The 13,710-nt window shown below is 44.6% G+C and overlaps 1 protein-coding gene across 1 annotated transcript in view; it reads right to left on the bottom strand.

The window, feature by feature from the left end:
• ppfia2 (PTPRF interacting protein alpha 2) overlaps window positions 1-13,710 on the bottom strand; it is a 161,141-nt gene that overhangs the window by 10,909 nt on the left and 136,522 nt on the right. Inside the window, exons 10-21 of the mRNA XM_084573626.1 lie at window positions 12,743-12,874; window positions 12,562-12,624; window positions 12,124-12,215; window positions 10,647-10,779; window positions 9,620-9,837; window positions 8,461-8,701; window positions 7,036-7,065; window positions 6,821-6,951; window positions 6,295-6,476; window positions 5,599-5,689; window positions 1,822-1,903; window positions 1,250-1,450 (exon numbers count right to left, since the gene is read on the bottom strand). Coding sequence (XP_084429752.1) covers window positions 1,250-1,450; window positions 1,822-1,903; window positions 5,599-5,689; window positions 6,295-6,476; window positions 6,821-6,951; window positions 7,036-7,065; window positions 8,461-8,701; window positions 9,620-9,837; window positions 10,647-10,779; window positions 12,124-12,215; window positions 12,562-12,624; window positions 12,743-12,874 — 1,596 coding nt within the window. The remainder of the gene's footprint in view (window positions 1-1,249; window positions 1,451-1,821; window positions 1,904-5,598; window positions 5,690-6,294; window positions 6,477-6,820; window positions 6,952-7,035; window positions 7,066-8,460; window positions 8,702-9,619; window positions 9,838-10,646; window positions 10,780-12,123; window positions 12,216-12,561; window positions 12,625-12,742; window positions 12,875-13,710) is intronic.

The following is a 13,710-nucleotide window of genomic DNA, read 5'->3' as shown; positions in this document are numbered from 1 at the left end:
TCCATGTGTGGAGGTGTAAGATGACATTTAGCCATTTGTCAGGGCCGCTTTGGAGGCAGAAATTGTTGTTTTGTCTTTATCAAAGAATCTTTTGTTTCTTGAAGTGAGTGAAACAATGTCAGGAGTGAGGTCTGTGTCAGCGCTCTATCTGCCCAGACTGAGTTAGCTACGTTAGCATAATATCTCATTTTGATCTCAACTAAAAACAATTAATACATAAAAAAAAAAAAACACATAAAAATAAACGCACGACATTGCAAAACAGAAACACTGGAACAATTAAAAAGGAGTAAAATAAAGTGAAATTAAATTAATAGTTTGGCATTTTGGGCTTTCTTGCTAGGAGTTACATGAAGTTTGATATCACTCTGACCTTGGCCAATTGAAAATCAAGATGAAATCAGCAATCTGTTAGCTTAGCTTAGCATAAAGACTGGAAGCTGAGGAAACAGCTAGCCTGGCATGGCCCAAATTGAACAAAATGTGCCTAACTAGTGTGTTTAATTCTTGCTGATTAACGCACTAACTAAAATTTACACATTTTGAGATGTAGGCTAGCCGCTATTCTGTTTCCAATTCCTTGTGCTACGCTAATTGGCTGCATCAAGATGAAACCAGTCATCTCTTAGCTTAGCTTAGCATAAAGACTGGAAACTAAGGAAACAGCTAGCCTGGTAGAGCCCAAATTGAACAAAATATGTTTAACTAGCGCCTCTAATTCTCACTAATTAATGTACACATTTTGAGATGTTACTCTCTGACATAGCTAGGCTAGCCGCTATCCTGTTTCCAATCCCTTGTGCTACGCTAACCGGCTGCGTCAAGATGAAATTAGTAACCTGTTAGCTTAGCTTAGCATAAAGACTGGAAACTAAGGAAATAGCTAGCCTGGCACAGCCCAAATTGAACAAAATATGCTAAACTAGTGCCTTTAATTCTCACTAATTAACGTACTAACTTTTACTAATTTTACACATTTTGAGATGTTACTCTCTGACATAGCTAGGCTAGCTGCTATCTTGTTTCCAATTCCTTGTGCTACGTTAACCGGCTGCTGGTTATGACAGCTTCTTATTAAACATAATACAGTTATCCTTTCTTTTAAATTCTGGCAAGAAAGTGAAGACATGTTTGCCAGAATAATATTTGCAGATTACGTCTCTCTGCACATCGGTGCTGCCTACATATGTTTAAAGAAATTAATTCCAAGTCTGTGTGTCCACGTTGCCTCGTGTTCTCTATCACTCACGGTTCTGGAGGTGGGCGGGGCCGAGGGGCTGGTGAGGGAGACCATTTCCTGGATGGCCAAGCGAAGTTTGAGCCGGTGCAGGGGGTTACTGATTCCAATCTCCCTCTGGATCTCGGTGTCAGACAGGGCCGACATGATGGCTCCGCTCTTCACGTTGGCGCGGCAGGCCGCCACGTACCAGGCCGGCATCCCCAACCAAAGCTGTATCACAACAAAGGGAAAGGAGAGGAGACAGAGAGACTGAAACCAAAGCATCACTATCTGAATTTCAACAGATACATTTTGGCCCATATTTGTGTCGGCCTCAATAATCCCGTTTGACCCCATGTTAACTGGAACATTGTGTTGAGGTCATGAATTGGCTGGTGGCTGAACTTCCCCTGCTGGACACTAGGGGGCGGAAGAGTTTTCATATTTTTCAGCTGTTTTAAATGTGTCTCAACTTTCATTTCACTCACTGCAGCGATGCATCACACACATTATTTAGATTTACGATCCACGCTATTGTTATATATTAATAAAATTACTCATAAAGGTCAAGTAAACAGGAAGCTTCTCAGCAGACTACTTACCTCCAGCCAGGCTACAACTGTGGGGCCGTCCCATTGTGCGAAAGGTAAACCCTTTCTCCTGGCTTCCTCCAGCAGCTCGTGTCTGAGGGCGGGGGGGGGGGGACACATGAAACCTTCCATGAACACATGAACTCGTGCATCTTAAAACACACACATGCTTATACAAGGCAACTCGCACACATCCTCACACCACTTCTCACTGCTGCTGCAGGTCTGTGTCTGTGTGTGTAGTACATAAGAGGAAAGTACTCATACACACTTTTATCTCTCAGTCCGGCCTGTACACCAAGAGTGTTGAAAAGGGCAACGTTTATATCGTTCATCTCTGCAGAGCATAGACGCACACGCTCGTGCATGCAGGCTTTGTGTTACTACAATCCTTTCCTTTAATCCCGACTTTAACATTTTTTTCCTATCATGCACCCACGGCACTTTAAATCTAGCTTTACGTATCGTGCATGCATTTACAACTATGTAAACAGTTAACCTGCCAATGTAAGGACGATGGAAATTTGGTAGAATTAATCAGATCGAGGACCGTCTCTGGCCGGCTACGTTTACATGGACAATATTTCTTTAACCGCGCTTAAATAAGTCTTATTGGAGATTTAAATTTAACTGATTACATGGACGCTAAATAAAATGATCTGGTAAGATATTTAGAGCAGGATATTGAAATTAAGTGCAGCCCATACAGTGCAAAAGTTAATGAAATAAAATAAAACAGACGTGTCTGTCCCACAGTTGTTGCACAATCCCTTTAGGAATATGAATTAATGATGCTTTAGCAGCATTTATTACATTAATTAATAGTCGGATAGAAACTATTTGTATATATCTGATCTTATCCTTTACTTTTCTTTTTGCAGATTGACATTTATTTTCTATGCTTATTTGAGTTGTGTGTGTTTTTGCACAAGAGAAGTTACCAGAGTCAAATTCCTTGTATGTGCACACATACTTGGCCATTAAAGCTGATTCTGATTCTGATAAAGTCGGGAAAGAAGCTCCTGTTATATTTCTGGCATATTCACAGCAGAGAGCACCGCTTTGCAAATGTCAAAAAGGTTCTATTCTGATTTATTTATAGGTTTACACGCCAAAAAACGTCCTTAAATCTGATTTAAATTCCCCCCGATCACGCCGGTCCGTTCTGATCGAGGCGGTTCATTGGTGGAACATCAGTGTCCATGTAAACGTGGCAGCTGTGCATTTGATGCAGATCCGGATCCAGACTGAAAATGTGCACGCAGTTTAGAAATTTAGGGGACCGAACGTTCTCGGTATGTGCTGAGTGCAAGTGCTGCACAAACAGCCCACACCTGGAAGACACCGGGCTGCAGCTGCACCTGCTCTGTTAGGCCGCACGCTGCTCATCTAAGCACAATTACCCAACTCATCCCAGTTCAGCCACTCAAGATTTTATTCCACTGAGAGAGATGTTTTATTTTTATTTTTTTTTGCTTGAATCGTGCAGCATTGTATTTTTCAACTTTTTCTGAGCAGTTTCTAGGCTCCGCGGTTTTGTTCGGCAGGTGCTAACCTAAGAGCTTCTGAGTGGAGTTTCGCTTTGTCTCGCTACTTCCGCCGAACGCCGATGTAAATTGCTCCTTAACGAGGAGGAGGAGGAGGCGGAGGAGGAGGAGGAGGGGCGGCGAACGCGTGCACTCGAGAGAGACGTATTTTAAATACCTGGATAACTGAGAATCTGAGTCTAAAAACGCCAGGGACCGAGCACCACACTCACACATAAATAGCTCTTTTTCTACATTGTGAACACATGTTATAACAAACAAAAACAAACAAAAAAACCCAACAACAACCCATTCCCTGAGTGTGTTGTCAAAGATCTTGACAAATGGAAGGAGTGGGCCGAGCAATAACCATGATACATGTTGCACTCTCGGCGCCGAAGGCCTCAGTACAGTGAAAGGGCACTTAAACACAGCATATATAGGTGACAGAGGGAACGCAGCCCCTCAGAAAAAAACACACAGGTACATTCACAGTCTTATCTATCCGGCACATGGGGGAGATAATAGCTCATGTTTTATGTTCAGGTCGGGTCTAATGCATGGAGAAAATACATCCACTGAACATAGCTGGGGAGAGGGAAGTAAGGTAAAACGGTTATGACAAATCATAACAAAAGAACCGCTGACATTCCCATAACCAGATACGTTGCAGCTGGTTATTTCACACAGATAGAGAGAGAGAGAGAGAAAGAGAAAAGAGACACGTAAAGAGAGGAGAGGGAAAAGACTGGGACCCGGCACATTCTCTGTCCAGCCGTGGATGCAGCTGCCATTGAACTGTAAAAAGGGAAGGAAGAAACGTCTTCACGTGGTAAATGAGATAAAAAAAGAAAAGAAAAAGAAAGCAATGGTGTCATTATCAGCCATGACGGATAGATATAGATACATAAGAGACGTCAGCTTTGGCACTGGTCTTTCGGGGCGGGGGGGGGGAGATGGCGGACAGACAGGAGAGATGGCAGACAGGGCAATGCGACAATGGTTCATACCCAGGAGGGAGGTCAGTTACACATCCTCACGACTTACCCGCTTTTGTTAGAGTCAGAGGAAGATGAGAGGGAGAGGAAGGGGGTAAGAGAGGAGAGAGAGAGTGAAAGGAAGAGGGGGGGAGAAAGAGAAAGAGAAAGAGCGACGGGGAGACAAAAGTACACACGAGTTAATAGGCAGTTAAACGTACGGCTCTAGACACAAAACACTCAAACACACATCTCACGATGGAGGACATTCGTTTACAGGAGCGTCTGTAGACAAAAGGATTCTTCTACAGTGCAGTCCTGACCACATGTCGTGCAGCAGAAGAAATGAGGAATGCACTGAAACACAGCACCCGACCCAACCCCGACCCGACCCGTCCCGTCCCTCCATGAGCCTCACATTCAAAATGCTCGGTTACATTCAGATACTCGTCGTTAAATCTTGAAGAAAACAAAACAACAACAACAAGATCACAGCGGCACTGATCGATCACGATGCTGAAATGGAAACGGTGGCAGGCAGCTCGATGGCATGCAAGTGTGGATGGAAGGAGGCGCCAAGATGCATGGTTGGGGGGATCGGAGGGGGTGGGCGTGGCCTTTAATCCCGGACGCCGCTATGGAGAAGTCAGTGCAGCGGAAGGAAAACAACACATCTGTTCAACGTACGACAAACAGTGCTCGCTATCCACCGACTACATGGGAGGCAAAGTTAACCGTCATGACAAGTCAATGTGCACTTCGAGCAAATGACGTTCATCATTTGGCACTGGGGCATGGCAAATGCACACACACACGCACACGCACACGCACGCACAAGACAATCTGCAACGCTTCCTGTTTGGAGGATTTGACCTGCGATGTTTTCTCCTGGAGGATACCCAACATGTATGTATGTGTGTGTGAGAGCTAATCTATGGGTGTTGTCTTAGGAAAGCCATCTATAGCTTCCAAACTGACAAAGCACCTTTGTGAGATTAATTGTCTTCTCTCAGGCCGGATCAATGGTCTGACTTTGGCTTCGTGTCTGAGCCTGATCCAGCTTCTGCCTCCTATCGATCCTGCTCTCGGCGCGGGTTTGCGGCATTACATAGAGCACAGGAAAGAGAGGTAAAGGTAAACACAGGAGGCGGAGGCTACGGCCGCCGTCTGCGTGTCAGAGGTCAGGCTGGATTATTCACTGTAATGTAGCAGTGGAAATGTGTGAAATGTGTTCTCCTAAAGCTGCTGGCTGCGTGTCGGGAGGTGGCTCTCGGGTCGAGGCTTACTTCTTTTTCAATCTGCGGTCCTTCTCGGCCTGAGTTCCCAACTTGCCCACCCCCATGTCCTGGCCTGCCATGTCGGGGTCCATAAACGTCGCTGTAAAGGGAGGAAAAAGACATATGACGACCTGGAGTTTACACCGATCAGCCATAACATTTTAATATCCTAATATTGTGTAGGTCTCCCTTTGTGCTTCCGAAACAGTTGTAACACATCAGAGAACGGACATGGGCCTTCTGAGGGCGTCCTGTGAGGGCCTTTGGGTCCTACGGGTTGAGGGGAGGGGCCTCTGTGGATCATCTCACAGATACTTGATCAGTTTGGGATCTAGTGAATTTGGAAGCCAGGTCAACACCTTGTGCTGTTCTTCGTGTTTTTGTTCCTAAAGCGTTTTTGTGTGTGTGTCTGTGTCAGGCTGCATCCTGCTGGGGATGGCTGCAACCATCAAGGTGTGTCATGGCTATGGGGGGGTGGGGGTGCCTGGTCTGGTCTAGGTGGGTACTACATGTCTAAGTAACATCCACACTAATGAATGAATGCCAGGTCCAAAAGTTTCCCAGCAGAACATGAATGAATTGTCACAAGATGGTCATAATGTTGTGGCTGATCAGTGTATATATATCTTATCAGTTCGTTCTACTTAAGTCATAATCATTCAAACAGAATTAAAGAAACGTTAAACACCTCACAGCAGCACTCACCCTGTGGATCCACCATGACCTGTCTGTGTGCTAGATGCGCCAGCCGGCCTTTCTCCTTCTTGCCGAAGAGGCGTCCGATCGAAGATTTGATGCCCTTCTTCTTCGGCTGTTTGTGCAGGGAGTCTTGGCTGCTGGCTACGCTACTTAGGGCGCTGGCCTCAGCCTCCAGAGAGGCCACGATCCTGAGGACGGAAAGAACACAGGCAACAACTCTCTTTTTATTTTGTTTTTTAAAGGTCAAACAGTTTGAATTTCCATTATATGCTCCAGCAAATTTGCTCAAACTTGACCTTTTTAGACAACGAATGGAAACGTTTTTCTTATCTAATATCACTGCTCCTGCCTGACAAGTGTTAAAACATTTAAAAAATTGGAGATAAATGAACTTAAAACCGTTTCTAAATCATCTAAACATAAGTCCTTCAAATAAACATTTATAACAGCACCAGCAGCCAAGACACAAACCGGACGACCACCATAACGTTTTTTGACAAATGAGAGGACTTCTGCCTTCAGCGACTCTTACCCTCGTGCATCATTGTGCGAGGAGGCTGGCAGTGTGTGCGTCATTCGGACGGTGCGCGGCGTCGGAGGGGGCGACGTCTCGCACTTAATGGTGGCCTTGTCCTCGCGGCCGTCCTCGTCCACCGCCGCGATCTGAGGGACGCAAGTCAACAGTTTTAGTCACGGTGTCACCGCAGCGGCCGTAATATATTGAAAATCTGCCGGCTGTGCCGTCACCTTTCTCCTGTGTTTCCTCAAGTCGCTGGGCTGCAGGGCGGAGGAGGAAAACGGTCGATTTCCACGTGTCGAAGCGTGGTCAAAAGCATAAACACACGCATGTTGGTGAATGGTGAAACAATTGGCTCATTCGTATAAATATCATGCACCATTAGATGCTCACAGGTCCATGCAGTCAAAGACCAATATTGAGGCACGAAGACAGATTGGGAAACAAGTCATCTGACTGATCAATAAAATCAAAGCCCTATTCTTGTGAAAGCCTCTGGCAAGGGAAGACATTTACACATTACATCACTCTCTCTTGTTGCGGTGCACTAAGCCTCGGGTCAATGTGCAGAGAGTTGGAAGAAAAATATCTTCATCTGCCTCATGTTGACACACTCGTAAATTCATTCTGTGTACTCGTACAGTTTCCAGTTTGGATGCTAGGTGCTCAAGAGAAGTTCAGCTTATTCACTGTCTCACACATAGACTGTATATAAATATGCATGACGCGTCTCCACTTCCTTGCACTGGCCAAACTGACGCCGTTTTCCCGGGGATGCGGGCGGCGCCATCTTGCAAGTTTGGAACCAGAGTCTGCGCAGTACGGTTTGAGGGTGGAGCCACGTGGATATCGATGCCCCGCCCACACTTCCTCCAGACTCACTCGCATTTTAGTTTAATTAATTCTACGCTCTGCTCTACCTCCACCAGTTACAAGGAACTGTTGGATTATACACTTTACTTATTTAAATTATTATTTTTTTACAACTCTCATGGTCCGCCAGGAACGCTTTAAAGAGCAGTTGGCATGGCAACTGGTAGTCGCCATTACGTCATATCCTGTTTCTAGCGTCAAACGACAAACTAAAACAAAACTTATGCAAAAACTTGACACTTGAACATTAATCAACATTATATTAACTACCTAAAATGACAGAAATCATCCCTGAAAAAAATATATTTGACGTGCATTTTAGTGTTTTAGTTTTAGTCCCGCCCACTAACATGGAGGAGGTGGAGCTTATGACCTATACTGCAGCGAGCCACCAGGGGGAGCTCTACTTGCGTTGGCTTCACTTTAAAGGAGCTAGTCTCACCACATTTCTTGGAATTTGAACTGGTGACCCTTCGATCCCAGCCCCAGGTCGGAAATGGTGAACGTTCTACGAGACAACTGTACATCTTTATCTTTTTAGACAGAGATTTGTTTACCAATTAATAAATAAGCAAATTTGCTAACAGCACAGTTCATTTGAGTTCAGATTTACTCTTAATAAAAGGACCAGTACAACATATCTAAAGATAAAACTCCACTTGGGATCTGGGACAACTCCCCTTGTTTCAAACGAGATAATCTGACGTAACTAAGGGGCTTCTTTTAAAGCAAATATGCCAAACGATAGATGATCGTTCACAGGTGGAAAAGGTGCCTGTTACCAGTGTCATGACCCCCATGCGCTCCATGTCGCGGGCAGGGCTTCGGGGATCTAGTTTCGGGGTGGAGTGCCCGCTGGGTGGGGAGGAGGAGGCCAGGGAGGAGGCGGTGGCCGAGGCAGTGATGGAGGCTCCGTGGTGGTGCATTCGAGCCAGGTTGAGGCCCTCGAGGCTAACGCTAGCCACGCGGTTCTCGATCTCCTCGGCCCGCAGCTCCGTCGACTCCTTCTCCTCCTGAATCAGCCTGAGAGGAGGAAGATTGTATGTTTGTTCACGTCGTGCATGTAGATGGGAGTATTTTTTGCAGAACTTAAATAGGAAAATTATGATCATTCCCAGCTTAATAATCGACTGTCGTATGAACATTTTAAGCAGCACGACAGCAGTATCATCGCTACAGATATCAGTGGAGGTGGATTCCTGGAGATGTGCACAGCTAAGTCCTTTAAACACCTACAGTTTGCTGCAAACTAATTAAAAGACAAACTGGGAGATAAGAAGGCTAAAAAGTCAGGTCATCAGTTTCAACCATACCCACGGTCTAACTTTGTAATTAGCTCAGGATTCACGATCACGGCACGGCGTCGGATCCGAATTAAGTCTTCCTGAAAGAAGCGCGGCGCCGTGTCTGTTGATGTGGATGTAAATTAGCCACAGACCACAAGGCACATTAAGAACCCTTGAAATAAAGACCTAAGTGAAGTCGCGCCTGGGGTTATGAATACTTATCAGCGCAAGATAATTACGGCATTAACAGGCAAGAGGCGGCTCACGGTTTCCCGAAAACACAGAGCGCGTGCAAGAATGGTGTTTGGCTCACGGACAGAAAGAGCAATCTCCAGATGAACTATAAACTTTTATAAAGATTTATGATGATCTGGTTCGAGGTAGTCGCGTATTTTGGTGAAATATGTCAAGAGGTGGATGGTAATGCAGATGTTTCTCGTAACATCGCTGACCAAAATCAATAGATTGTGTTATTTACTGCTAAAAATAGTAAAAGGCCATGTTTCCAGGATCTTAAAAACGTATCAAGTGCTGAGCAGGTCTCAAGTAAAACGGATTACGATTGCAGCCGAGGAAGCGGATCAATACACCTGCTACGTACGTCCGGGGAACGTGGCCTCGTGCATTTAATTTGTACTGCGTGTGTCTCAGGTACCGAATCTCCTTGTTGATCGCGTCCAGCTGCTCCTGCAGCATCATGGCCAGGGTTTGTGCGTCGGAGTGGCCGCTGGGGGAGAGCAGGTCCATGGAGCTGAACAACGTTTCCCTGTCGTCGTCGTCGATGTCCGACATCTCCGTGTCGCTCTCGAAGTGGTGGCCCCCGAGGACGCCCAGCTGCTGAGAGCGCCACTCGTGCTCCCCGAGTGATTTGGCCTGAACACAAGGTTATTAGTTTAATTTAATTTAAAATCAACAGGTGGATCAGGGGATTTTTATATGACAAACTCTTTATGCGCTCAATCAAATCCCTCAACGACCTTTCTCACAATATTTATAAGAGTTTGGTCGCTTTCTAAATGTAAAAGCAACGACATTTAATCTTCTAAATTACCTCAGAAAACAATAATATTCCAAGCAAGACACCAAAATGAATAAAACAAACATATTTGTCCGACAAAAGCTACTGCAGGTGCTTTAGTGCCTTATTACGTCTGGAAAATACGTGGCCCTGATTATTCTGGCATCTCCTGAAACCAATTTCGCTTTCTCATAAACTTTCCTCTAGTTTTCCCTCCTGGCGCAATAAAAAAAAAAAACGCTCCTCAACTTCTATAATTGAAACTGTCCTGTATCATGTTTACAGCCTAAATTAGACGCCATTTGTTGTTTGCTGGGAATGTGCCAGTCTCTGGTCATGGAAATTGCTGAATCTAGCTTGTGCTTGCACGTGCACTTTGAAAAACGCCTTTATCTCTCCCTATGTATACTGTTAATGTTAGATTTAATTCATTTTAAATTGCCTTAATGCATATTATGCATAGGAATTCAACAAGGAAACGTGATAGGGGCTCTGATTGGATAATTAAATGTTAATTATGTTGCTGTATCCGAGCCTTTTAGCACGTAATGCTGCATTTGAAGGTCTTAAAGAGCTGTTCCAGAATCTAAATATAACTCGGTACTGTGCGTCTAAACCGACATTAGAGAGTGACTGACTAATTGAGCACACAGATCAGGCAAACCTTGGTTTCACGCAGGCCCATTCGACCCCTCCTCGGCCGGCGGATGACTTTGGCCGAGCGGTAGTGGTCCGACTGGGTCTCAGCCAGAGATCCCAGAGAGAATCGAAGCTCGGCTGATGTGTCCAGATGAGATCTGAGAAGAAGAAGAAGAACTTTTATGAGTGGTGTCCCACCTGAAGCCATCTCAAATGCTGAATATCTGAACGTTTTAAAAACACAAACTTTGCCTGAGCAGTGATGCCAGACACAAAAGATGAGACAAAACAAAGCCCTTATGATAATTTCTCAGTAACACCAATTAAATCTAGTGTTTGAAAACCTGAGGCATATCTAACAACCACTTCCTGAAGGATCAGCGCTTGTTATGCACGCCTCCACGGCTGCACATTATTTGTCTGCGGAGGAGATTAAGACCGCCACTGTCAACACGTCGCCACTGTAACACTAGAGCTCGATGCAGCATGAAATGGAAGCCAGAAAATATCCGAGAATAGATGCCGAGAGATCAGTGATGCCGGCGTTTCCAAGAATAGTGTAACAGAACAAATAGTTTCATCGGCGGCGGATAAAATAACAGGAATGCTCCTGGAGAGAGAGAGAGAGAGAGAGTGTGTGTCTGCGCTTCCTCTCTTGCTTCCTGCTCCACGCACATTAGATGAGTCAGCTGTGACCTTTTATTAAACGTCTAGCGGAGCCGAGGAAACAATAAAACGGCAGAACACCATCTGTAAAATGGTGAGTGCACGAAAGGTGGAGCTATTTTATGCTTCAGACCTTCATTTCAGAGTCAAGGCTCCGTTGTTTACTCTGCACCGAAATCATTTAAGTCCAGATACAGCCGGGTCATCTTGATTTCATAGATCATCATGTGTAATACATATTTAATTTCATTGAACATTATGAGTTGAATGGCCAGATCATGTGTATTATAGTGTAGAATTGTCCTGTGACAGTAACGGCAGGTACAATCCACCTAAAATAACGGTTTGCTAAATCCATCCTCCGAACCGAGGCAGTCTGGGCAATTTGCCCCGCCCTAGCAACAGTAACTAGGCAAGTTTTGGATTACTCCCAACTTGTTACATACTCCACGATAGGTGAGAAATTTATTCTCGCTCCTTGGGCTGCGAGAACAAGAAGAAAGTTTGTTCTGGCCAGCTAGTTTGTACTGCACTCTGGCAATATTTTAGGCTGGAAAACCCCTCCAGTAAACAGGGTGGTGTGTAGAGTATGCAAAGCTGAATTTTAATTTCCAGCAATTGACGTAACATGACAAGAAAGAGCTGGAGCAGCAAACGTTGGAGACTGCACAATTAGTTGACTGTGCTACTGAAAGAATTGTGACTGCAGGTTAATTTCTTTTATTGTTATTGTGAAGAAAATATGGTACTTTGATTAGCAAGTCATATATTGTCATGTTGTAACTGGGGCTGCAAACAAACACACCCTAACGGACTCAAACACACAACCAACGTACCGTGACAGGGTGGGTTCTGTGAGGGAGCCTGCCCTCAGCCTGAACTGGTCGAGCTCCGATCTCAGCTTCTCAATCTCCTCTGCCAGCTGCGACTGCACGAAAACAATTTGAGAACATGGTCACAGAGTTCGTCTGCAATGCCACATTCCTCCCTGAGCATCAGAACACTAGTCATACCGGCATGACATGACTAATAAGGGTCCGTGGGGCTGATTAAACTGCTGAGCACTCACTGACAGACTGATCATTTCTATTGTTTTCCTTTCTGATTATGAAATTCATCTCATTACTCTCCCTCACGCAGGAGATTATCAACATTTAGCAGCAGAAATTAATATAAAAAAAGAAGAGAAACCAATGCCAACAACCAAGCTCATTATTTCTACATTAAAAAGTCAATCATTAAAAATGCAAAATGACTGGAAGCTTTAAACCTACTTTTTCATGGATTGACTCTTCGTACTGTTTCCTGTAACCTTCCGAGTCCTGGATGAGCAGATTCTGCAGAGAAAGAGAGAAGGTGGGGGGAAAGGAAGCGGTGAGAAAAAAAACCCACGTCCTCCTGACCTTCAGCGGACAGAGACGATATTGACGTGTTTCTATTGACAGCTGTCTTAACCTTCTCTTCCAGAGCCGCCATCCTCTCCTTCAGGTGGAGCTGGAGTCGCTCGTTGGACTCAGTGAGGAGTCTGTCCACCGTGTCGGACAGGCGCTTGTTGTGCTCTTCGTTCATCTTTTCTCTCTGACGAGCCTGGAGGGATAAAACAAGGGCGATGGGCCTTTTAAAATATTAAAACTACAATATTTAAATGCCTTATAGTATTAATGCAGTAATTGTTTTAGCTTTTGATAAAGATGAAAGCGCATTATTTAAGCTATTCTAAAGCACATCTCAGCCTGAGTATAATAAATAATAATATGCCCTACATGTATTTTCTTTCTCTTGGTTTGAACCCTTCTAGATAGAAGAATAGAGGTAATACTGCCTGCCAATCAGCGCCGGGCATCTCTAATTATGTTGTTATGTAAATGAGATCCAACCAGCAGGTTTCAGTGGAGGCCTGTGTCTCAAAAAATGTCATTAAAGGTCAGAAAAATAAGAATTTACCACCTTTAATGAGTAAAATATGCAAGATTTTCATTCCTCATTACCAAAGGAAAACACAAAGTTTTGATCTGAATAACAGCAATGACTGTAATTTGCATGTTTTTATTATTTACTGTATATAAAGGTGCACAAAATGCCCGTGACCCATGGGATTTTGGAAGAAGCTCAATGGGGGGTTGGCACAAAAGTGGCCCCGTCCCTGACTCCACCTAATTCCTGTCTAATTCAAAAATGGGCAAAAAGTTGGTGCAGCTGAGGCAGATGGGTGACTGCTAGCTGAACAGCTAGCTAGCACCCTGTGAAGGCAAACCACCTGTCACTCAAAGCAACCACACCAGTGATTCCACATGAGCCTACATATAATTATATTAAAATTGATGAATAAACCCATAGACTGTATGTTAAAGATGGACGAAGGAACTGCTCCTCAAAAGTGAAGCCAAAGCAAGTAGAGCTCCCCCTGGTGTCTGGCTGCAGTA

The sequence above is a fragment of the Chelon labrosus genome (genome assembly GCF_963514085.1).
Source record: "Chelon labrosus genome assembly, chromosome: 23".
Classification (NCBI taxonomy): domain Eukaryota; kingdom Metazoa; phylum Chordata; class Actinopteri; order Mugiliformes; family Mugilidae; genus Chelon; species Chelon labrosus.
This window is presented reverse-complemented; position numbering and strand designations above follow the sequence as displayed.